Raw genomic sequence first — 25480 nt, 5'->3', positions numbered from 1 at the left:
TCCATTAACCTGCTCAGAATACAGGTTCCACACTGAGCCGTTTTGCATTCTGAAGAAAGCAATCAGGAAGACATCAACGTCTTAACACCTCGGTGGATGCCTGTGAACAACCACAGTCTTTTTCACAGTCACTCACTAATGGTGTGATGTGGTGAGATTGGCAGTTGTGATGTTTGCTTTTCATCATCCTATCATATTCATGAATAGGAAGATGTGTGATAATTACCATTAAGTGACACATAACTGTCAGGGATGCTAGAGCACTAAGATCTGGAGAGAATGAGGAACTGAGGGAAAAAATTGTGCAGGAGAAGACAATGAAAACAAAAGCCAATAAACTCCAAGGATCAAATCATCTGCATCCCAGAGCTCGAAAAAAGTGGCTTTGGAATCAATTACCTTTTTTTTGCAAATTCTTTTGATATTGGAGCTAAAAATAAACCACTGAAAAAACATTAAGCAAAATGAGCAGAAGCTAAAGGGATGTGTTGACGTTTTGGGCCATGCCGCTGCATCAGAAGTGATGAGGGTGCGAGGGCTGGGACAGGAGCTGATAGGTGCGGCCAGTTGAGGATGTGAGTGATTGTCAGATGGAAGCCAAGTAGGGTAGGGAAGGAAGGATGCTGAAGGTTAAAAAGGAGAGAGTGACTATAGGTAGATTGGTGGAAGTGGTAAAGGAACCAAGGGTGTATGGGAAATTCAGTGCTCACACCATTTAATTGTAAGCTGCTCATGCAAATGTAAGATTGATATAAATGACAGAGAAACCTTTTGTGCTCAGCATCAGTTGCAAAGTGGCCTCAGATTCTTTCCAATTTTACACCAACTGTTCTTCTATTGATACCCCTTTATAATCTCCAAAGCACTGGGTGTCGGACAGGATATTCTGTTCCAAGAATCCAAGTTACCAGCTGGCCCCACACCCACAAATCCCTGGTGACCTCTTTTTAATCTACTGTACATTTCTTGTTGTTCCCTGGTTGCGTGCTATTGGCTGAGGTCCTGAATCATTTGTTCTCAATGCCGCTCTGTGATTGATGATTTAACTTTGGAATGAGATTCCAAGCACACAGCGTGTGGCAAAGATAAATTAGCAGATAGAGGGAAATGACTATTACACTTAATAGCCAATAGAGATTGCAAATTCTTCCTTTGCTAGTTTCATTGCTCTGGAATAATAAGCCAATCAAGTTGGAAAAACCAATATAGACTAAACAGTGGCCATCCCTAGGGTATATTCCTCGCTGAAAATAGGAATAGTGGAGCTATTATAATGGCAGCGACCCAGGTTCGAAATTTCGAATTTGTACGCTCTCCCCATGACCACACATGTTTCCTCCGGATGCTCCCACACTCCAAAGATGTTCTGGGTTAGTAGGCTGATTGGTCAGATGGGTGTATTTGAGTGGCATGAGCTTCTGGGTTGGAAGGACCTATTACTATGTTCTAACTCTCAAAAAAAATTAATAAACCATTCTAAAATGCAGATCAAACTCTAAACCACCTCATTCTTGGTTATCGAGGCTTTGTAGAATTTATGTTTCTCCACGATAATCCTGGAATCTGGTATCTCCAGTATCAATCAATAGGCAGAAAATAGGAGAAAGACTATTGAATCTTAAAAATGTCCTCATTCTTTGTTTCAATACCTTTGTTTGATCAGTAAGTGGAGGAAAAGTATTCTCGGACTGATGGTCAAGGATCATTCTCCCATGCTAAGAAAGTTTGATTTCCATGAATTTTGTACTGGCAAGGACAGATATATTAGGTCACCAACAGAGATGTTGGAGGTGAGTACCCATGTGACAATAACTCCAGCAATTCGTTCCTTCCTTCCTGGCAAGACTAGAGCAGCTCTACCACCGTGACCATGGCAGTGTACCAGTGAGAGGCTCTGTGGCTGAAGAAAAAACTCGTGGTGGGCTGCTGGTGACTCAAGGCAAGGAACCCATGTCAGCTGCTGGCTGCTGGCAACTGGTGTCAAGGGACTCACACCAGACAGCAGGCTTGAGACTGTCTGAAGAGGTACCAGGTACGGGAACGAAGGCGCAAGAGGGTGCCGAGGGCATTGAAGGCTTCCTGATCGTGTCAAAGGTTTGGATCTGGAGCTCGGGTTGTCGATGGTTTGGACTGGAGTCTGTGTGGCTTTGGAGGCAGCTGGAGAGACTCAGTGACTCCATGGGGACACACTTTTGCTTCTCTTTCTCAGTCTGTAAGGGGCATTGGGCAATTTCTGCTGACGGCAAATATTTGCCTGCCTTACAGTAGACTAAACAAATTTCTTGTAATGTCACATTTTCTGTTTTATTACATGACAATAAAAGAATCTTGATTATCTTGAGGCAATTTGGATCGTTGAATTATCAAGCGTGGTAACAGAACCTGAGGCTCACTGACTCCATGCTAAACATCAAACACCATTTTATTTCCCCTATATTTCCATCAATTGCTTCAAGATTCTACCACTCACCAAGGAGAATTGACAAAGGCCAATTAATCCAGCAGCCGCCACGTCTGAAGGATGTGGGAAGAAACCAAGGCACCGGGAAAAAATATAGTTTTGTTCATTCCATACGGACAGCACTGGAGATCAGGAGTGAATGCAGGAGCCATCAGGCTCCTGCATGGTCTACCATGCAACAACTCTTTAAAGGTGTTTACTAACATAATGTGGAAGGGCAAAAGTCACTAGAAAGGATATTGGTCGCGTGTCCTCTGTCGTTTTGACAGGCTGTCCTCATCACTGATCCCCGCCATTAAATACTTCAGACCTGTAATCCATGTTCGAGCCTCCTCTCCATTCGATGAAATCAGGTCAAGGGACTCCATGTGGTCCCCGTGATAAATACTGAAGCAACAGTTGGGGTCAAAGGTCCCATCTGGATAACGCTGGAAGATCTCTGACTGCTTCCCCTCACACACTTCTTGAATGGTATCTATTGAAACTGGAGGCAGAAGAGACGAGGGCACGTTATCAAGAGATAAGCTTTTCCAGTCATACCCCATTTTTCATGATCTCACGCGCATCACAGTCAATGAAATGGCATCGTGGAAAGCAATGGCAGCTGATTAGTGCACAGGAAACCCCCACAAACAGTTGAAAGCAGTTTGATTGTCATTGCCTGGGTTCTCTGGGCTGCTGACACTTGGTTAACATGCTGGCCTGTAATGTGCAGGTTGACAGCTGGAGGAGTTGCAGGGACATGAGTCAGTTCTCAGGCGAGGGGAGGCGGGGAAGAGCAAGGTCACGCAGGGGTTTGAAAATCTCATTGCCAGCCGAGAATCAGCGGCTCCCATTTCACCTTCACTGTATTTCAGTTCAAACAGTAAAGAGCTTTTCATAAATGCCATTGCCATGGTAACTGGACCAGGCACAGGGGCTAAAACCCCAGTCCCTGGCACTCTTGTTTCAAAAAGAGGCATAGATTGACAGGGAACCTCTGCCCTTAACTAGCTGTACTATTGCACCTATTTTTGCAACGACAGACCCTTCACTGAAGGAGGAGGAAGGGCCGGGGAGTGAGTCCAGTGAAAGTGCAATGCCAAGGCCGTAGAGTGGCTTTTGCCCTGCAGCAGACTCACTGGAGGCCTGCTTGTGAGGATTGCCAACTCCCTACACTCTAACTCCTGGCCTGAACAAACAGGAGCAAATCCATATTCTGAAATAATTGTAGCGTCAACATTGCTGGAACACTGGTAGGGATGCCACACAAATCCTGTGGGACCTTTGACAACACCTTGGACCCACCGGTTGGATGAATGAGGAACCAAGATCTCATCAGCTCTCTCAGATCCAAGTTAAATAGCTCATGGCGCTATTTCAAAGAAGTACAAGGATACCCTGTATAACACGGTTACAAGGATACCCTGTTTAACATGGTTACAAGGGTACCCTGAGTAACACAGTTACAAGGGTACCCTGTATAACACGGTTAATACGTTCCAAGCAAGTTTGGTATCAGAGAAAACCTCATTGTTCAAAGCATTATTACAATGCACTTCAATCTAATATTCTAAGCATTATTACAAGGCATTATTATCTAAGCATTATTACAATGCACTTCAATCTAAAATATTTGTCTCATGTAGTTTGCATTTCTTTAGTTCCAACTCTCTCTCCCTCCCCCCGCCTGTCTCTGGCAAACTCAGCCCGCGACGCTCATCGGGATGGTGATGGCTGGAACAGGACCGCTCAGGATGCTGACCACTCGGGGACAGCGAATGACTATTTGGGACGGTGACTATCTGCTTAATGCGGTGACTGCCCTGGATGGTGATTGCCCACCCGGGACCTCTGGACAGTGACCAGCTGCTCAGAACAGTGACTGTCCGGGATGGAACTGCTGGGACGGTGACTGACTGCATTATATCAAAACTTGCGCTGTTCAAATCTGTGACTGTAAAAGGCTTTGGGGCATCCTAACGCTATGAAAGACACAATTTAGCTGCAAGTCTTCCTTTCACCTGTTTGACTCCAGATTGGGGTCGGTGGATTCCGATTTATTGACAGAGTACGTTCAATATATAACAAACAACCCTGAGATTTCTTTTTCCTACTGGGGGAGGCAGAATTACCACTTATTGGTAGTGCAACAAAAAAAATTGTACACGTACAAAAAAATGTAAACAAACTGACTGTGCAAGGCAGAGGGAAAAAAAGAATAAGTGCAAACGTAAGAGTCCTTAAATGAGTTTGTTGTTGAGGAGTCTGATGGCGGAGGGTGGGCAACTGTTCCTGAACCTAGTGGCACCTGTTCCTCTTTCCTGATGGTGGCAGCAAGAACAGAGCGTGTGCCGGGTGGTGTGGGAGAGGTACATTTAGAGTTCAGATAGTAAAGGCAGCTGGGAGCGCCCAGTGACTTACTGCTTCTGGATGGGATCCTGAGGAACATCACAATGCCTGTGATCACCTCCCCCTCTCATTTCCTCCAACTTCCCACCTCTCCTTGTCACAGCCACTCTGGAACCAAGCGTTAACGCTCCAGCAGGGGTGAAGTAGAGAGTGGTGATGAAATGTCCTCAACAGAATCACAGTCCACGTTCGGGCTGAAGAATGGGAACCACTCGTCAAATGTGGAAGCTGCTCAACCAGCTGCAGTGGTCCCCTCTGCTGACCCTTTCTTTCCAATCATGCATCAAAAAGGAAAAGATCATTCCCAAGTACAGAGATGGCGACGAGTTTCTTCGGGAGACCTCTATAACATTCCCAATTCTCCCTCGTCCCCATGCCCGTCTCACCAACCCCTGCACTGCCATACCCCTCAATGAAGGGCTGTTTAATGCTGAGTCATGTGTTCCACTTATCATTTATTTGACAGCAATGGATGTTCCAGAGAAATAGGTGCCCAGTTCTATTATTAGTTATTTGCAATTCCCCCATGATAATATCCTACTGCTTTGATGTCTTTCAGTATGTTATAAGTAATTGTTACTGATTACATCCTGACGAAAACAAGGAGGTTTTCTTCATCATTGCACACAACTGAGCCAAAGATTGTGACTTGCAGCATGCTAATAATAATGTAATTACACAATTTTCCCGGCATCGTGAAGTACTTCGATTCTGTGATGTTCCTGTGGCAAATCCTTTCATGACTCAAAAACAAGAAACACTGCATTCAAAGAGTGAGGAACCTCAGCCATGTTGATGATGTAATCCTATTGGTGTGATGTCATCAGCCACTGACAGCCTATCGCAGCAGAGGCTGAGGGAAAGGGGGAGGGAAGAAAGAGGGAGTGGGAGAAAAGAGAGGATGAATGAGGAGGGGGAAGGAATGGAGAGAGGGAAAATGAGAAGGGAAGGGGAGGAGATGATAAATCAGGCAGTGATTAAAATACAGAGGTAGCACCGCATTCTAGGCAGCAGCTTCAAGAGGGGCCAGAGAGTCTCTACAGAGTGTATGTGGATGAATAATTGGCTCTCATACCAGACCATGGAGAGATGTCACTTAAGGAAGAGCGCAATAGATTCTCTACTGAGCCGAGTCACAGTTTAAAGGTTGGGTCACCTCCAATTAATGAGCAGCACTGACATAGGTCAGCAATATGATGTCAGCTACAGTCCCTTTCCATCAGAGAGTGGGTTTGGGTGCAATGTACCGTTCGAGGAGTGAAGAGAACTGGAGTCCAGCAGAAAGCACACTTACATCCCTCTTGGAGAATTTCAATTCAGTTTAAGCCTCTTGGAATTAGAAGGCTAGTATCAGTAAAAATCACTACAAAGAGATTGGATTGTTTCCAAAACCTATTCTGAACAATAATTTCTTGAAGAAAGCGAATCTCTTTCAGAGTTTACAGGGGTTAAACAGCTCGTCTCATGAGCTACTGGTGGACAATGGAAGAGAACTTTGCCAACCAAGTTCATCATCTGAGCCAGGATAAAATAAAGAGGTTGCAGGAGTACGTCAGGAAATTAAATTTAATTCTGACAAGTGTGAGGTTTTATTATTTCTTTTAAAATTTAGTGGTACAGCAAGGTAACAAGCCATGAGGCCCTGCTGCCCCATTAACCGACAAACCCAGTATGTTTTTGGTGGATGGGAGGAAACCAGAGCATGTGGGGAGGACGTACAAACTCCTTACAGACAGGACAGGATTCGAATCTGGGCCACTGGCGCTTTAATAGTGTTGCGCTAACCACTACGCTAACTGTGCTGTACCAATTCAAACTGAAGAACAGGGGTTAGAGGGGATGAATGGCCTAATCACATTTTTAACATTCTTCCAACCCACGGAGATCTCAGAGGAGTAAAGAAACAAAAAGATGAAGGTGGAAGATAAATGTTTCTTAATGAGAGGAAATAATTGGGTTGCTCAGTAGGTGGTTAATGTCAAGCCATTTTCTTTATTATCAAGATCAATATCCGTGACAAGGGAATACCAGTCATCCTGGCTACACCACAAAATACAGATCAGAAATTACGTTCTTACTTTAAATAGTTGAAGGATAAGCAACTAATTTAATTACAAAGCCCCTCTGAGGAACATCAACTCAACCCTTTCCCTTCGATTAACTTGTATGACATTCCCACAAGCTCGCGGACTCTTCCGTTTCTCCCAACTGAAGGTGAAGAATGGAGAAAGTGGAGAGGGCCAGCATTGGAACGAGCTCACTGAGGAGCAGGGGGGCTGGTGCTGAGAAAAACAAACATTTTGAGAGAAATTTTGGATTGCAATGGAACATCTCCTCCATCTGTTCCACAGTGCTCTCCAGGGTCATGCCATGCATTGTGTAACTCCTATCCCGGTTTGACTTACCAAAGTGTAAACCTCACACTTGTCAGAATTAAATTTCATTTCCCATTCCTTGGCCCACCTTTCCAAGTGATCTAGATCCTATTGTAAACTTCCTCCCTGTGCATTACACCACCAATTTTGGTGTCATCTGAGGATTTACTCATTATGTTAACTACATTGCCATCCAAATCATTAATAAGGGTATCAAACAACAGTGGACCCAGCACTGTCCCTGGCGGTCTCCAATCAGAAAAGCAACCCTCCACTATTACCCTCTGACTCCTTCCCACTGAGCCAGTTTTAAATCCAACTGGCCACTCACCTTGGATCCCATGTGACCTTACCTTCCAGTCTAACTTAGCATGTGGGACCTTGTCAATTATCTTGCTAAAGGAGTTTACAGAGCAGCATGAGGCCATTCAGCCCAATTGTCTCCTGTTGGTGTGTGTGTGTGTGTGTACCTTTCAAACCTCTCCTGTGTGTGTTTGTGTGTGTGTGTGTGTATACACCTTTCAGGCCTTTCCTGTGTATATATACGTGTGTGTGTGTGTGTGTGTGTGTGTGTGTGTGTGTGTGTGTGCGTGTGTGTGTGTGTGTGGACCTTTCAGGCCTCTCCTAGCCCTCTTCTCTCCAATGAGCCTGTCTTTGTAGTCTTGCCTCTCCTCAAATACCCTCAGTTCATTTACTGCTTGTGCAGAACTTTCACTCTCCAACCCCCATTCCTCAAGCTCCAAATTGGATCCATATTCATTCCTTATTATCTGCTCATTTACTCTCCGAGGATCTGTGAACTTCCACGGTTGGCCTCAAAATCCACCTTGAATTTTTTTCTAACAAAAGGTATACACACTGAGGGAAAAAAAGCATTGTCAATAAATACAGGGTACAATCTTCTGACCACTGTCAAGTGACTCCCCAATGTGTTATGTAAACATATAACTATATACAGCACAGAACAGGCCAGTTTGGCCCTACTACTGCATGCCGGAACAAATTCCCACCCTCCTAGTCCCACTGACCAGCACCTGGTCCATACCCCTCCAATCCTCTCCCCTCCATGTAATTATCAAGTATTTCCTTAAATGTAAATAACGTCCCTGCTTCAACCACCTCCGCCGGAAGCTTATTCCACATCCCAACCACCCTTTGCGTGAAGAAATTTCCCCTCATGTTCCCCTTATAATTTTCCCCCTTCAATCTCAAACCATGGCCTCTGGTTTGAATATCCCCACTCTTAATTGAAAAAGCCTATCCACGTTGATTCTCTCTGTCCCTTTTAAAATCTTGAACACTTCCATCAAATCCTCCCTCAATCTTCTACGCTCCAGAGAAAAAAGCCCCAGGCTGCTCAACCTTTCTCTGTAACTCAAACCCTGACATCCTGTCAACATTCTCGTGAACCTTCTCTGCACTCTCTCTATTTTGTTTATATCCTTCCTATAATTTGGTGACCAAAACTGCACACAGTATTCCAAATTTGGCCTCACCAATGCTTTGTACAATTTCATCATAACATCCCAACTCTTGAATTCAATACTCCGATTTATAAAGGCCAACATTCCAAATGCCTTCTTCATCACTCTATCTACCTGAGTATCAACTTTGAGGGTACTATTTACCATAACTTCTAAATCCCTTTGTTGCTCTGCACTCCTCAATTGTCTACCATTCAATGCATATGACCTATTTAGATTTGCCTTACCAAAATGCAACACTTCACACTTATCCGCATTAAATTCCATCAGCCATTTCTCACCCCAATCCTCTAGCTTTCCTATATCTCTTTTTAAGCTATGGTAATCTTCCTCACTCTGGATGCTAATCTAATAGAGAACAGTCATTGTTTACTCAGTTGTACGTTGTGAATCCACATCTTGCTTGTAATTTATTAAATTTAGGCATACAGCACGGTAACAGGCCCTTCTGGTCAACGAGCCCGTGCCACCCAATTAACCTACGATCCCCGGATGTTTTGAAGGGTGGAAGGAAACCAGAGCACCTGGAGGAAACCCACGCAGGTACAAACTGCTTACAGATAGGTACAAACTGCTTACAGATAGCACCGGGTTTGAACCCGGGTCACTGGTGCTGTAACAGCATTGTGCTAACCATTATGCTAATTGTGCTGCCCAAGTTTCAATGAAAGTAGTTTGCTAGCTAATATTCTTTCCTTCTGAGCAGCGAAATATTTTAACGGTTATTAATGCTTTGAGAACATTTCAAGCATGTTTATTTGGGGTATTAGGGCCCTTGGAATTATTTTTATTATCTGTAGGAAGTCTGTGTACCTTTCCCTCACATGGACTTGCCGTTTTGGTGACTATTATTTTAATTTGTTAATTTTAATTTCTAAAAAAATTTTAGACATACAACCCCACGATCCTGTGCTGCCCGACTACATCCAAATTACCTCCCTGATACCTGGTATATTTTGAAGTGAGGGGGGAAACCCTCGCAGGAGCGGGGAGAACGTTGACCTGCTGAGCTTCTCCAGCATTCTGTGTTTTTTACTTCTACAGATTTTTGTGATTTTCTCGTGCAAACTACCTACTGACAGCACAGAATTTGAACCCCAGTCCAGATCACTGGCGTTGTAACAGCGCTGCACTAAACACTATAATAACCGTGTCCCCTTCCAGTAGAATTATATCTTCTGTGTCTTCTTTTTCAAACTCTTTCTGCACTTTAAAGATGAACTGGATTTTTCAAAGGCTTCCAAGCCCTGATCTCTATTCTTCACTACTCTTGATCCATCTGGATGTAGGGTAGACCTGTCCGACAAGGCACATTTGTTGAACTCTGTCCAATGTTCTGATTGTGTCCTCCTCTCCTCTGCAGGCACATCATAAAAATCCCATCCTTATCTTGTCCTGGATCCAATTCACCCACTCACTGACTGTTCTAGTTCCTGGGCCAGCAACATTTTGATTTTCAATTTCCTCTGCATCTTATTAAACATCGTATTTGGAGTACCTCCCAGATGTGCTCGGCAGGCTTTTGTTTTGCTAAACCACAGACTACAGTTCAGCACAATTATTACTTAGGACTAGTCACAGTTTCTGACTAACAATGAGTGAAGTGACAGCAGTTTCTGGTGGGCACTTTAGAACAAAGAAAGTAAACAATCACTGTAGTCATCCAACTCCTTTCTGCAAGAACAACCCTCCATTTCTGCTTCTAGACGTATCTTTCCCTTCCCTCCCTTCCTGTCTGTTTCCCTGCTTCTGATGACTCTGGGCAACCCTCTTGCCTCGAGTTTGAATCCCTTTCCTGAGACACATGGACATAATTGAGGCTGGATCTTCAGGGTGGACCACCCTATCAGAGCAGAGTCTTTCTGCGGAGATATAGTCTGAAATGAAAAAGACTGAAAACAGTCAGCAGGTCAGGAAGCAACTCTGGAGAGGGAATCAAAAACCATGAAACATTCTCTCGGGTTTTCTCTCCATGTTTTCTGCCTTTATTTCCGATTTCCAGCAACTCCATTTTTTTCATTAAATGAGGTCCTGTTTTCTCTCATAGGCGATAGAGCACAAGTTAAACTAAGAGCAGAGGAGGACTCACGAGTTTATCACACTGCCTTTTCTGCAAATGTCCTCTTTCCAAGCTCCAGGATGCCCTGCTTTAACTCCCCAGGTGGACAAATGACCTAAACTAAGCCCCCCCCCCCCACTACCAAGAGCATCACCCCCAAAACCTAGAGCATCATGGTACTTCCACTGGGTCACACTGCAGGAGTTCCCCATTCCCCAGCAGATACAATGATTCTAGGTGAGGGGTGGCCAAACATTTTTGGTTGTGGGCCACATAAAGAAAAAAATAAGGAGCACGGGCCAAACAATATTAACCTTTTGGACCCTGTGTCCCAGTTTTTAGGAACTGCCAACAAGCACGAATACTCCCGTCATGTTTTTGCTGACTGCCAATAAGCACATATACTCCGTGTCCCCATTTTCAGGTGTTCACAATGTAGTTTACCCACGGACCCAGTCACATTATGAGAGGTTAAAAATGGCCAGAGTCTAAAGGGTTAAGCCTTACAGTTCTCAACCAGTTACACTGCAAGTAAAACAGTATTTTTTGACCAGAAACCGCCCCGTGCCACTGAAAATTAATTTTCTATCAAAATAACTATGTGACACTGCTGGACAGTTTAACTGTTGACATTACAGTAGTTTATTGATGTGTATCTGCTGCTCTTAAATTTCTTCTCCTTCTTTGGCTTGGCTTCGCGGACGAAGATTTATGGAGGGGGTAAAAAGTCCACGTCAGCTGCAGGCTCGTTTGTGGCTGACCAGTCCGATGCGGGACAGGCAGACACGATTGCAGCGGTTGCAAGGGAAAATTGGTTGGTTGGGGTTGGGTGTTGGGTTTTTCCTCCTTTGCCTTTTGTCAGTGAGGTGGGCTCTGCGGTCTTCTTCAAAGGAGGCTGCTGCCCGCCAAACTGTGAGGCGCCAAGATGCACGGTTTGAGGCGTTATCAGCCCACTGGCGGAGGTCAATGTGGCAGGCACCAAGAGATTTCTTTAGGCAGTCCTTGTACCTTTTCTTTGGTGCACCTCTGTCACGGTGGCCAGTGGAGAGCTCGCCATATAATACGATCTTGGGAAGGCGATGGTCCTCCATTCTGGAGACGTGACCCGTCCAGCGCAGCTGGATCTTCAGCAGCGTGGACTCGATGCTGTCGACCTCTGCCATCTCGAGTACCTCGACGTTAGGGGTGTGAGCGCTCCAATGGATGTTGAGGATGGAGCGGAGACAACGCTGGTGGAAGCGTTCTAGGAGCCGTAGGTGGTGCCGGTAGAGGACCCATGATTCGGAGCCGAACAGGAGTGTGGGTATGACAACGGCTCTGTATACGCTTATCTTTGTGAGGTTTTTCAGTTGGTTGTTTTTCCAGACTCTTTTGTGTAGTCTTCCAAAGGCGCTATTTGCCTTGGCGAGTCTGTTGTCTATCTCATTGTCGATCCTTGCATCTGATGAAATGGTGCAGCCGAGATAGGTAAACTGGTTGACCGTTTTGAGTTTTGTGTGCCCGATGGAGATGTGGGGGGGCTGGTAGTCATAGTGGGGAGCTGGCTGATGGAGGACCTCAGTTTTCTTCAGGCTGACTTCCAGGCCAAACATTTTGGCAGTTTCCGCAAAGCAGGACGTCAAGCGCTGAAGAGCTGGCTCTGAATGGGCAACTAAAGCGGCATCATCTGCAAAGAGTAGTTCACGGACAAGTTTCTCTTGTGTCTTGGTGTGAGCTTGCAGGCGCCTCAGATTGAAGAGACTGCCATCCGTGCGGTACCGGATGTAAACAGCGTCTTCATTGTTGGGGTCTTTCATGGCTTGGTTCAGCATCATGCTGAAGAAGATTGAAAAGAGGGTTGGTGCGAGAACACAGCCTTGCTTCACGCCATTGTTAATGGAGAAGGGTTCAGAGAGCTCATTGCTGTATCTGACCCGACCTTGTTGGTTTTCGTGCAGTTGGATAATCATGTTGAGGAACTTTGGGGGACATCTGATGCGCTCTAGTATTTGCCAAAGCCCTTTCCTGCTCACGTTGTCGAAGGCTTTGGTGAGGTCAACAAAGGTGATGTAGAGTCCTTTGTTTTGTTCTCTGCACTTTTCTTGGAGCTGTCTGAGGGCAAAGACCATGTCAGTGGTTCCTCTGTTTGCGCGAAAGCCGCACTGTGATTCTGGGAGAATATTCTCGGCGACACTAGGTATTATTCTATTTAGTAGAATCCTAGCGAAGATTTTGCCTGCAATGGAGAGCAACGTGATTCCCCTGTAGTTTGAGCAGTCTGATTTCTCGCCTTTGTTTTTGTACAGGGTGATGATGGTGGCATCACGAAGATCCTGAGGCAGTTTACCTTGGTCCCAACAAAGCTTGAAAAACTCATGCAGTTTGGCATGCAGAGTTTTGCCGCCAGCCTTCCAGACTTCTGGGGGGATTCCATCCATACCTGCTGCTTTGCCACTTTTCAGTTGTTCGATTGCCTTATATGTCTCATCCAGGGTGGGAACCTCATCCAGCTCTAGCCTTAGGGGCTGTTGAGGGAGCTGGAGCAGGGCGGAATCTTGGACTGAGCGGTTGGTACTGAAAAGAGATTGGAAGTGTTCTGACCATCGGTTGAGGATGGAGATCTTGTCGCTGAGGAGGACTTTGCCGTCTGAGCTGCGCAGCGGGCTTTGGACTTGGGGTGAGGGGCCGTACACAGCCTTTAGAGCCTCGTAGAAACCCCTGAAGTCGCCAATGTCCGCGCTGAGCTGTGTTCGTTTGGCGAGGCTAGTCCACCACTCATTTTGGATCTCCCGGAGTTTGCGCTGAAGATGGCTGCATGCGCGACGGAAGGCTTGTTTCTTCTCTGGACAGGACGGCTTTGTAAGGTGAGCCTGGTGGGCAGCTCGCTTCTTTGCCAGCAGCTCCTGGATTTCCTGGCTGTTTTCGTCAAACCAGTCCTTGTTTTTCCTGGAGGAGAAGCCCAGTACCTCTTCAGTGGATTGCAGTATGGTAGTCTTCAACTGATCCCAGAGGGTTTCAGGGGACGGGTCCGTGAGGCGGGTTGCAACGTCGAGCTTTGCTTTGAGGTTTGCCTGGAAGTTTCCTCTCGCTTCGTCTGACTGCAGTTTTCCAACATTGAACCTCTTTCTGGGGGCTTTATTGTTCCTGGGCTTTGGCTTGAAGTGAAGGTTGAGCTTGCAGCGAACCAGCCGGTGGTCAGTGTGGCATTCCGCGCTAGGCATGACCCTGGTGTGGAGCACATCTTGTTTGTCACTTTCTCGCACCAGGATGTAGTCCAGGAGGTGCCAGTGTTTGGATCGGGGATGCATCCAGGTGGTCTTAAGGCTGTCCCTCTGCTGAAAAAGGGTGTTTGTAATGACAAGCCGCTGTTCTGCGCAGAGCTCCAACAGGAGGCGCCCATTGTCGTTGCACTTGCCGACGCCATGCTTGCCCAGGATTCCTGGCCAGGTTTCTGAGTCTTTGCCGACACGAGCGTTGAAGTCGCCCAGGATGACAACCTTGTCGGCTGTAGGGGTACGTTGGATGAGGTTGCGCAGGTCGGTGTAGAACTTGTTCTTTTCTGCTGGTTCCGCCTGGAGGGTTGGAGCATAGACACTGATGAGGGTGATGTGACGCTTGTTTTGAAGTGGGAGTCGCATGGACATGATTCGGTCCGAGAGGCCTGTCGGAAGGTTTTCGAGTTTGGAGGCAATGAAGCTCTTGACCATGAAGCCTACACCAGATAGGCGTCGTTCATCCGAAGGCTTGCCAGACCAGTAGAGTGTGTAGCCCGCGCCGCGTTCTTGGAGGCTGCCTACATCTGCCAGGCGGACTTCACTGAGAGCGGCTATGTCGATGTCAAGTCTGAGGAGTTCATGTGCAATGAGGGCAGACCGACGTTCAGGTCGGTGGCTGTCAGTCTTGTCTAGCATGGTTCTGATGTTCCAGCATGCTAGCTTGAGTTTGTGAGCATCTTTTGAGGGGGAGGACGTGGAGGGGGAGGACGTTGAGGGGGAGGACGTGGACCTGTCCTCGGGCCTGCGCAAAGGAGCTTTTAGGTGGAGTGCAGTGCGCGCAGTACTGGCCCCACCCTTTACACCCATGGTTCGTGTGCCGTGGCCAAGCAAGCTGGGACGTGGCAGCGAGGTCCTTGGGTCGTAGGTTTTATATCGGAGTGGCCTTCTCCTATGCAGGTTTCTTACCCGGGCTGGAGGGGTCTGCCTCCCCTCCTAGGTCGGTCCATACTGCCCGGACCGGGGCCGAGGCCGCCGCAGTTCACCCTGTGCCTGGACTGGGGCCACCGCCTCCCACTCCCTGCCCGGACCGGGGCCTTAAATTTAATTTAAATTTAATTTAAATTAATATAACAAAATTCTTTAGTAATTGTTCAAAATGGCAATAGCATCTAGTGTTGAAACTAAGAACTGCAATTTACATAAAGGGCAATTTATTGTTGGAGATTATGTTCTAAAGGGCCTCTTTAAAATGGGCCACTTTAAAATGGGCCATGGACTGCAGTTGGCCCGTAGGCATAGTTTGGTGAAGAGCCCCCTTATTCTCCAGCCACCCAGGACAGGTTGATATATGCCTCCATGCCAGGGGCAGTCCTGACTTGAGATGGTCAGGTGGTAGGCAGTAAGGTGTCTGTGACTTGCTGTGACGCCACACAGCACAATAGCCAACGTGGAAGCTTAATCTCAGCTTACATTTCTTCATAGAAGCAGATTTTATTCACTTTGAACCAAAGGGTTTTTGCATTGCAGAGCCACTGATATCATGAATTATAAAAAGGCACCTGATGGTGAATCAATTGTGCCCATGTAATTTCTGGGCATGAATAATTAATCCTGTGACCAGCCAAATCCTGAAAAAGCCTTACTCCCAGGGAAGCACATCTGACAAATGTTTCTCCACCCACAGCCAAAGCATCTTCCCCAATCGCCCAACCCCCAGCATCTCCACTTCCGTATACCTCAGGTAGGTTCCTGGGAACTTTTCCTGCACCACCTCAATCTGTGTTATAGCACTGGTATTCCATCAGGAGCCATTCTTTGTTGTGAGTCACTCATCTTACATAATGTTTCTCAATGGATCATGAACAAGTGGCTGCTGTGATTGAAGTGACAGTGTTTCAACAGGAATTGATAGCAAATGGGCTTTCAGATGGCACAAGGACACTAAAGAAGTGAGATACATGCATGTAGTTGATGTGGGTGTGGGTGTGTGTATGTGTCTGTGTGAGTGTGTGTGTATTTCTGTCTGTGTGTGTGTGTGTGTGTGTGTGTGTGTGTGTGTGTGTGTGTGTGTGTGTGTGTGTGTGTGTGTGTGTGTGTGTGTGACTGTGGGTTTTTTCACTTACTTTTGGCCTTCTCATTTTTCCTGGAGGGCCGCCACCGGACACAGGTTTTATGCTCATCCAGGTAGTAGAAACGCACCAGACCTTTGGAGCTCCCTCTCAGCTTCACCAACTGGGTCCCAGCCTGCATCAAGCTCATACATCGTTCCACTGCAGAGAGAAGGTGATGAAGACAGAGCCATCAATCCAATCTGAAACAAGCGCTGACCAAATAACACACAGAACCGGCACCTTGGAAGTAGTCTATTCAGCCCGACACTCAACCCACAGTCATATCCCGAAAAAAATTAAAAGAATTGATCCAATTCCCTTTTGAAAGTTGTTGTTGAATCTAGTTCTTCTACAGATCATAACTCACTTCGTTAAAAAAAAACAGATCATTTGTCATTTATCCTCTGGCCAACAGCAGTGCAGCCAATTAAAAGTATCATTAGATCTAGGTTCCACTATTCACTGTCATAGAGATTACATCTTGTTTAAAATCACAACCCTTGGACTTCCTGGGTTTTTGTAAGTTTGCTAACTATGAAAAGGTGAAATTCAATGGCAGGTTTCGGAAGTTAATTCTACAATAAGGGTCATTCTCTCCAATCTTGCTCAGAGAGAGACAAGATCGTGGAAAATTAAAATCCAATCCCACCCTCATTTCACACTGGCTAGTTAATTCAAAAATTAACAGCGGTCAACAATGCTTTAAAATTTTAAATCACACAGAGAAGTCCACTTCCAGAGAGATGGAATTGAAAGCGAGAAAACATGTTAACGATGGTCAGGCCACACTTTGCACAGTTCCAGAATTCAAATAATAAATTGAGCTTATAGCAAAGGAACAAAGCAGAGGCTGATACCAGAGAGGATATGGTTCCCGGATATGACTGAGGAGGCTGAGGTTTAGAGGTTGAAGTGAGTTTGTGTAAAGAGATTGAACACAGGTTGAATATGGAGAACGTGATCATTCCCAGAGGCTGGTGGAGGATCTGTCCTCACCAGGACTTAATTGGATTCTGGACTTCCTAATGGAAAGTCCACAGTCTGTCCAGGTCAGTAGCAGAACGTTGAGTATCTTCAGGACTGTATACTCAGCCCACTCCTGTTCACACCACCGACCACGACTGCACCGAGTCAGCCATTACAGATGACACCACAGTCGTCGGTCTCATCAGCAACAACGATGAGTTGCACTACAGAGAAGAGGTGGAAAATCTCGTGATATGGTGCAAGAATAACAACCTGATTCTCAACATGGACAAGACAAAGGAGATGATTGTGGACTTCAGACGGATCAGGAACGATCACCCTAGACTACATATTAATAGCTCGGTAGTGGAGAGAGCAGAGAGCACCAAGTTCCTCAGAGTCCATTTTACAAGAGACCTATCATGGGCACTCATCTTCTCAGTCAGGAAGGTGCGACAGCGACTGCACCTCCTGAGTAGACTGAAGCAGACAAGGGTACCAGCCCCCATCATATCAACCTTCTACAAGAGCTCTATTGAGAGCATCCTGGCCAACTGCATCACAGTGAAATGAATTGGAAGTCAACCCACAAGACCATAAGAGTGGCAGAGATGATATCTGGGGTCTCCCTCCCCTCCATCGATGTGATCTATTGGATCATTGTTGGAAGAGGGTGCACAAAATTATTGAGGAGCCCTTCCACCCGGCACACAGCATCGTTCAACTACTCCTATTGGGAATGAGATACAGGAGTATCAAAGCCAACAGCAACAGGCTGGGAATCAGTTTCTTCAACAGGCAGTGAGAATGCTGAATGACCACAGGAACTCCTCACACTAACCATCCGAGACTCGACTATTATTAAACAGTATTGATTTATTTTAATATAAGTATACTTGTTCTACAAACAGTATGCATTGTCTGTCTGTGCGTGGGTTATGTCTGGTTGTGTGTCCGCGTGTTTTGCACTGAGGACCGGAGAACGCTGTTTCATCAGGTTGTACTTGTACAATCAGATGATGATAAACTTGATCATCAGGCCCATAAGTAAATTGATAGTTTCTAACAAGTTCATCATGCACTTACTTAACTGGGCGAATGGCTTGCTCGTGTGCTATACAATTCTGTGAAATGTTATTTTCTGCTTGATTACTTCTGGAGTAAGCAGGGATAGGGGTGTGGAGGATGGAGGGAATCCGTTCCGTTGGAAAAGCTACCCGCAGACTCGGTGGGGATCAGGGTACCACTCCTATTGGCTGAATGGCTAAAAGCAAATCATATTAAAAGCTTCTAAGTATTCTGTGACTGGTGGACAGGTGGGGACTGGGGGTACAGGGGGGTGGGGACTGGGGGTACAGGGGGGTGGGGTGTGGGAGACTGACAATGTAATCTGAAAAAACATCAAGCTGATTCCCCAGACATGAACATTCCCGAGGTTGATGAACAGATTGAAGGACGGCCTTGACCGGAAGGCTTGTCCTTATCACCTTGCCCATTTACAAGCTCATTGATCATTTCTTTAATGGTTGATGCTTGCTTTATTGTACTCAGCATGGGATCGGGAAGATTTGCTGAGTGAAGTGTACAGGGTGTTAAAGTGGCCAGGTTGATGGAAGGACTGCATCTGTTCACCATTCCTTGTGGACTGGATCACCTCAGCCAGAAGGGGTCGGCAACTTTACTTTGAACTTTTTAACAAAACAAAAGTCTATTTGATCTCAGTGCAGTCAATTTCTGTCGGTTGCTTCCAATGGGACAAGAAAAGACTTCTGCTTGTTCTTAGTGGGAACAGTCTAGAAGAGACTCATCAAGCAAATAGCTTCCTGAAGCACCATCAAACGTTAAGTATCCCACATATCTGCTGCATCAAGATCCTTGAATGTCCCTTGCCTAAAGCACACAAGGAGTTATCCTTGTCACAAAGTCTGAGAAGGGAGCCTACCACCCGTGTGTGTGTGTGTGTATGCCTGCTCATGTTTGAGTGTGTCAATGCAAATATACAACGATGTGTGTGTATGTGTGCTTGTTTGTGTATATTTCATATAACTGTGTGTGTAGGGGTGTGTGTGTATGTGTAGATGTATATATATGTATGCAATGGGTGTTTTATACAGATTTTTTTTTTGTAAAATAAGAGGTAATATTCTATATTTGGATTCCAAAGAGGGACACATTTCTGGTGACATTGCTTTAAGTGTTTATGTGTAGGGGACGGATACTAATGCACTAATTGGGCCTGTTTCGCTAACACATGTCAGGTTGCTGGTTTTGCCAGGGACCTTGTCAGGGACCAGAGTTGGAGCTAACATCACAGCTCCAACTGCGCACACGGCTCCTGGCCTGCAGTTGTGCAAGTACTGATTTTACATCATTCTTCACAGGAAAAGATGCTTTCATTTCATTCACTCTTACTCTGTTTTACATAACTCCTGTGGATACCAATTTAAGAGAAAGAAAGGATGTTGCAGTCCCTATCAGTTCATGAAGAGAGGGGCGCGGTGGGGTGGGGGTAGAGAGAGAGAGAGAGAGAGAGAGAGAGAGAGAGAGAGAGAGATGAAATAATCAGGAAAACTGTGAAAATTGAGGGAAGGGTTCCGGGGAAGGAAGCAGAGCACAGACTGTAATGAGAAGTAATGGAGAGAAAGAACCCAGACTTGTCCCTGCCCCACATACAATTCTGCCCAAACACTTTCCCCTTTGATTCCTGCAACAAAAATTGGAAGATAGATTTCAGTCAGCCCATGAAATAATGTAGACACTGATACATAGACACATGGACATGAACATATTCCTTGCATACACAAGAGAATATTCATATACATGCCCCCACCTACATTTTCACACACATGCACACATGTGCACACAATTTCTCACACACACATGCACAGCGCGCGCGCGCAGACGCACACACACACACACACACACACACACACACACACACACACACACACACATCCTTTCAGACTCATAAAACTGCTGTGCAGTTCCTCAGGGCTGAGGTTGATTTCCTTCCATTCTGATTTTGTGGGATCTGAGGTGAAAGATGAAGCTGATATAGGATTACCGCAGACTTCCATAGATGGAGGCAGGAGGATTAGTGGGTGTGTTGAGAGATGCTCTGCTCCTTTTGTTCATGGGTGATTTGGTGAGTTCCTGATGAACGGACTCAAGGTAAGAGGCATCGAGTCCGACAGCAAGGAAGCAAGCCTTTTGGCACAGCATCTTCATGCTAACTGTTATGCACCAGCTATGCTCCCATACACCTTCCAGGGTTCCACTCTGGTTCCCTGCAGGAGGTGATGGTTTCCTTTCACCAGGAGAATTTGGAATAGAGTGTCTGTCTCAGGCATACGGGCAACATGGCCAGATCATCAGTCGTAAGTTGACACAGGGAATATGAAATCTTGATCGTCAAACCGTCTTTTCCTTGAACTGCCAATTTAAAGATGATGGTTAATTTCATCGACATGACATGTCTGCATTTATTGAGAGGCACCCACCTCATTTTACGGAAAGCTGACCACGTTTTCCAGAATCTTACCACAAACCTTTATTATTGTGTGATGGGAGTAGGTTGGCAGATGTTAAGTGTAAGGCTCATTCTTTTGGATGCTTTGGTGAACAGTGATTTGGAGTTTGGTCTTTGATTACACTGGACAACAAATTTTTTCAAAAGGTTTTGCTTCCTGAGAAGAAATTGGGAATTCTAATAGACAACTTCAAGCTGAACATAATTTCAGATTTGCTGTATCATGTAGGAAGTTGAAGAAACATTACATAAATTTTTATTGAATTTCACATGTTTAATCACATAATGATGCTGACACATTGCGTCAGTTCAACCGACCTAAAAATATTTTGCTGCTGATTTTCATTTGTCCTCTACATCTGATGCCTCTCTTATCAGTGTCCAACAACAGTCGGCCAGCATTGATGGATTCCAGTTGCCCAGATACCGCTTTTCTATGGTCACAATGTCCGGGTGAAACCTTTCACCATGTTCGTCACTGACTGCACCAAGATCAGCCGGGAAGAATGCAGAAAGTGAATTTTCAACGATATGTTGCACTTCATGGTTTTCTAAGCTTGACGGAGACTTAAAATATGACAAGAAATCACAAAAATAAGTTACATTCTAAAAATCTGTATGTAAAGTTTTAAGGCATTTTTTGTGATTGGCAGCCAAAATCCCTAAAATGCACCCAAAAGTGTACAGGAAGCAAAATCTTTGTTGTCTAGTGTTATGCAAGCATCGCCATTGTACTCACAGGATGACTGATTCTGGTGATGGAGTGGATGTGACAGAGGTTGAACCTTTGTTCTGTAAGTCACCTCAACTCCAGCAGGAGGATTTTGAAGCTAAAGTGTAGTCCTGTGGTGAGAAAGACTGAGTAAACTATTGCTTCAATGAAGCAACCTTGCCTGTCACTAGTCTGCACAGAAATTGGGTTTGTCATGGACCCACCCGTTGGCTAAGATCATTGCTTGCAGGAAGCAGAAGTAAGATACGAATGACCTAGTTGACAGATAAATTTGAAAGGGATGTTCCGTAATCCTCTTGATCAATGGAGTTAAATTCTGTAGTGAATGATGCTGCTCAATTTCTTTACCCTGAAATTAATACACAGTGAAGATCAATGGGAAATTGTTGAACCTAAGTCACATCCACCCCATAACCAGATTTGGGAAGCAACTCTTTAGCACTGAGACAGCTGAGGAAGATGTATTCTGAGGAGAGAACATGGAGACCCCGTGGCAGTTTATGAAATCAGATTTGTCGCCTTTCTCAAAAATGTTTTGTTCCTGAAGTCTCTCTGAGACCCTCTGGTGTGCCCTCCTTTTCCCAGACACGAGAGTTGAGGTCTTGAATTTGAGGTGGAAATTCATGTGCCGGAAAGGAGAGAGTTCGCTCTGATGCCTTGTTGTTCATTAGGAGGCACGTGGTCTCCCCAATCTCTTGTCAGTCACAGCCAGGGGGAAGGTTGGACCTGATATTTTGTAACTAAGTCGAGTCAAGAATACACAGAGGTCTAGTACAGGGTCATGGTCCAGAAAACCTTAGAAACGCTCCTTCCAGCAAGCACTCTGCCCGCGATTAAATCCTTAATGAGCTCTCCTGCGTTCTTGACTCTCAATGGGGATAGGCATTGAAAGGTCACGCTGCAGCTAGGAGTGCTGAAGAATCTATCCACGTCACGGCTAACAAACCTCCCGTGCTCTTCCCATTCACCATCTGCCCCTTAAATCACAGGTGTTATGCTGAACCACGAGTTGCTTTGTGTCCCTTGAAAGTTTGTGGACTTTAGTGGAATTTCCAATCCAAGGCTGCTTTTGTTTACAGTTAGTTAGCTGCTAGATCTTCTCATCAAACCAAGCAGACACAGTTGTTGTACAGCCACACATGTGGGCACACAGTTTGTGGAGTTTATACCCGTACTTGTCAATGCTTCATATTGCTTGGCTCAGCCAACAGCAAGTAAATAATTGAAGACTGCATTCTGTTGGTACAAATTGCTTTCAAATTAAATTCTAGCAACTCACTTTTCAGGTATGTTAATAATTAACATCATGTTCTCATTAAAATTAGGATCTGAGTCTGAAAATCAGCTGCCTTCAATGTCGCATTTGAGGGAAGGCTGCACAGTGTATTTAGTCACCAAATTGCATAATTAACTCGTTCCATATAACCATATAACCATTTACGGAGCGGAAACAGGCCATGTTGACCTTTCAAGTCCGCACCGGTTCACTGATTTTGTGCGCCCTCTTCAGGCATTGGTACCGGTAGATCTTCATTCAATAACAATGGACGAATTCAATGCAGGTGGAATCAGTCGTAGAAATGTTTGTTAAATGTGCAGTTCAATACTTCATAGCTACTCTTCGAAATTGAATATTCTGGTCCTTCCCCCATTTCACCCGCCACCTGGCCCCCCAATCCTGGTGTACATAAAATGTCCTTAGCCATGGGTGAGGTGTCGGAGGATTGGGGGAGTGGGGGTGGGGGATGGGGGTGTGGGTGGTGGCAAGTTCATTGTTTGAAAAAGGCTCCAAAAGTAACCCTGGAAATTATAGGCCAGTAAGCCAGACATCAGTCAAAGCTAAATTATCGGAAAATGTTTAAAGCGATCCAATATACAAGTATTGGGATTTGAATAGTCAACACCAAAAGACAAGAGAGGCAGAAGGTTGTTGTATTAAGGGGGGGATCACATCAATAGGGAGAGATCAAGAGGAGAGCAACTTTCAGACAGAGATACTGCTCATTTGGTGATGGTCACACCAGATGATGCAGGGCAGCACGTGGGGGAGCAGATGTTTCGATGAGCTCTGCTTCCTGGTAGAGTGGAGTTTGGAGACCAGCCAGGGGTCTGCTGGAATAGCTGAGGCGAGAGGGAACAAACGCAGGGACAGTGGCATGGGGACTGAGAATGTTTTGCAGGTGTTACAACACGGGGAAGTAGAGGGTCCAGCACATGCGGAAGGCTTTCACACAGCTAATGGGAAGTTAATAGGATGGGGCCAATAGCATCAGGTGGACGGGCCAAGAAGAGGGAGGAAAGTCGCTGAGCTGCAGTGGGTGTCAGAGGTCACAGGAGTGAGAGTTAAAACAGGGAGCATCTCTGGAATCAAGCTCCACTGGAGAAACTCAGCAGGTCAAGCAGCATCAATGCAAGATAAAGAATGGTTGACGTTTCAAGCCAAAGCCCTCTTCAGCCTGAAAGGTCTCAATGACATCCTCTTTCTCTCGCACTGATGCTGCTTGACCTGTTGAGTTTCTCCATCAGAGTGTGTTTGGCTGCATAAAACACAAAAGTCTGCAGGTCACCGTGGTCGAGGAAAAAACACGATGCTGGAGAAACTCAGTGAACTTCCTAAGAGTTATAGCAAAGAGTGTGTTTGGCTGCAGATTCCAACATCTGCACTCTCCTGTGTGTCTTCAGGAAAGTGTTGGTTGAGTGTAAGAGTCCCCTCACAAAATAATAATGTTGTATTGCAGAACCTGCCTGGAGCAACAGCTCATGTTGGGAGAGTTCCTGAGGCTTGGCTCTCCACTCCAGCAAGGTGAAGGCCAAAGGCACCCTGTAGCTGCTTTACCAGGTTGGTCCAGGGTGGGAGGCTAAAATTAGGGCTCATACATTTGTTGCAGTCGATGATAAATACAATAAGTAATTTCAGAGAAACTTTACTCAAAAAGGGAACGAGGGAATTCAGAGAGAGAAAATAAAGAAGAATGGCTCGGGAGAGACATAAGAAGAAATAGAAATTTAAGAGGATTTTATGAATTTGATGTGATGACAAATGAGAGAGGGAAACAGAGGGAGAGACACAATTAGAAAGAGAGAGACAGACACTTCCAGGCAGGAAGGTGTATAATTTGTTCGGATTTCTACTTGGCTTTTTTGTCAGATATTAACAGCTTCAGACACTATCAGATTGATTGCAGCAAATGTTACCAGCAGGATTAAGCTATTGCATCTGCAACTAAATGATTTACTCAGGGGCCACTAAGTGCCTAGTTGGCTTAGCTACTAAGTCTATTTGTTGCCTCACATGAAAGAGATTTGGCATTGCACTGAGCCTGCGTAAGACAAGGGCCATGTCAGCACTCAGCTAACTCATTGAAGAGACGCCTTCTGACAATTGGAAAGTAACTGGCGGAAGCAGAACTGTCCCCCTCTCCCACTGACACAGGTAACTTGGGCAGGGGCCATTTCTCAATTTGTTCTGAAATGGTTCTCTTTAAACCCTGTCTTGGCTACAGCTATCATGGATTAATTCCACTGTAGGCATAGCAGTTAGTGCAAAGCTGCTACAGCTCTAGCAATCAGGGTTTAAGTCTGGCGGAGTTCAGAATCAGAATTTATTGTCTCGGACATATTCATGAAATTCGGTGTTTTGTAGCAGCGTCATAGAGCAAACATTCATATTATAACCATCTTATGACATTACTATAAAAAATAAAATAAAATAATAATAACAATTATAGTGTATGAAAAGTAAGACAGTGTCTTTGGTTCATTGATTATTGAGGAATCTGATGGCAGCGGGGAAGAAGCTGTCCTTGTGCCACTGAGTGCTCATCTTTAGGCTCCTGTACCTTTTCCCCAATGGTAGCAGAGTGAAGAGGGTGGTGGGAATCTTTGAGGATAATCTCTGGAGTTTATTCCTGTTGTGAGAATTGGCACCTCCATACCGGGCAGTGATGCAACCAGCCAGAATGCTCTCCATGGTACACCTGTAGAAGTTTACGAGAATCTTTGGTGATGTACCGAATCTTCTCAGAAACTTCACAAAGTATGGCTGCTGGTGAGCCTTCTTTCTGATTGCATCAATGTGGAGGCTCCAGGGAAGATCATCAGAGATGTTGACCCCATGAATTTGAAGTTCTTGTCTAATGAGCCCTCGATAAGAACTGGGTCGTGTTCACCCGAATCC

The 25480-nt window shown here is 45.4% G+C and overlaps 1 protein-coding gene across 1 annotated transcript in view; it reads right to left on the bottom strand.

Annotated features, from left to right (window-relative positions):
* Positions 1 to 25480, bottom strand: part of plch2a (phospholipase C, eta 2a) — a 315314-nt gene that overhangs the window by 123044 nt on the left and 166790 nt on the right. Inside the window, exons 6-7 of the mRNA XM_069918573.1 lie at positions 16088 to 16234; positions 2702 to 2945 (exon numbers count right to left, since the gene is read on the bottom strand). Of these exons, the coding sequence (XP_069774674.1) occupies positions 2702 to 2945; positions 16088 to 16234 (391 nt within the window). The remainder of the gene's footprint in view (positions 1 to 2701; positions 2946 to 16087; positions 16235 to 25480) is intronic.

The sequence above is a fragment of the Narcine bancroftii genome, chromosome 2, assembly GCF_036971445.1.
Source record: "Narcine bancroftii isolate sNarBan1 chromosome 2, sNarBan1.hap1, whole genome shotgun sequence".
NCBI lineage: Eukaryota > Metazoa > Chordata > Chondrichthyes > Torpediniformes > Narcinidae > Narcine > Narcine bancroftii.
The sequence above is the reverse complement of the archived record's forward strand: the minus strand, read 5'-3'. Positions and strand labels throughout refer to the sequence as shown.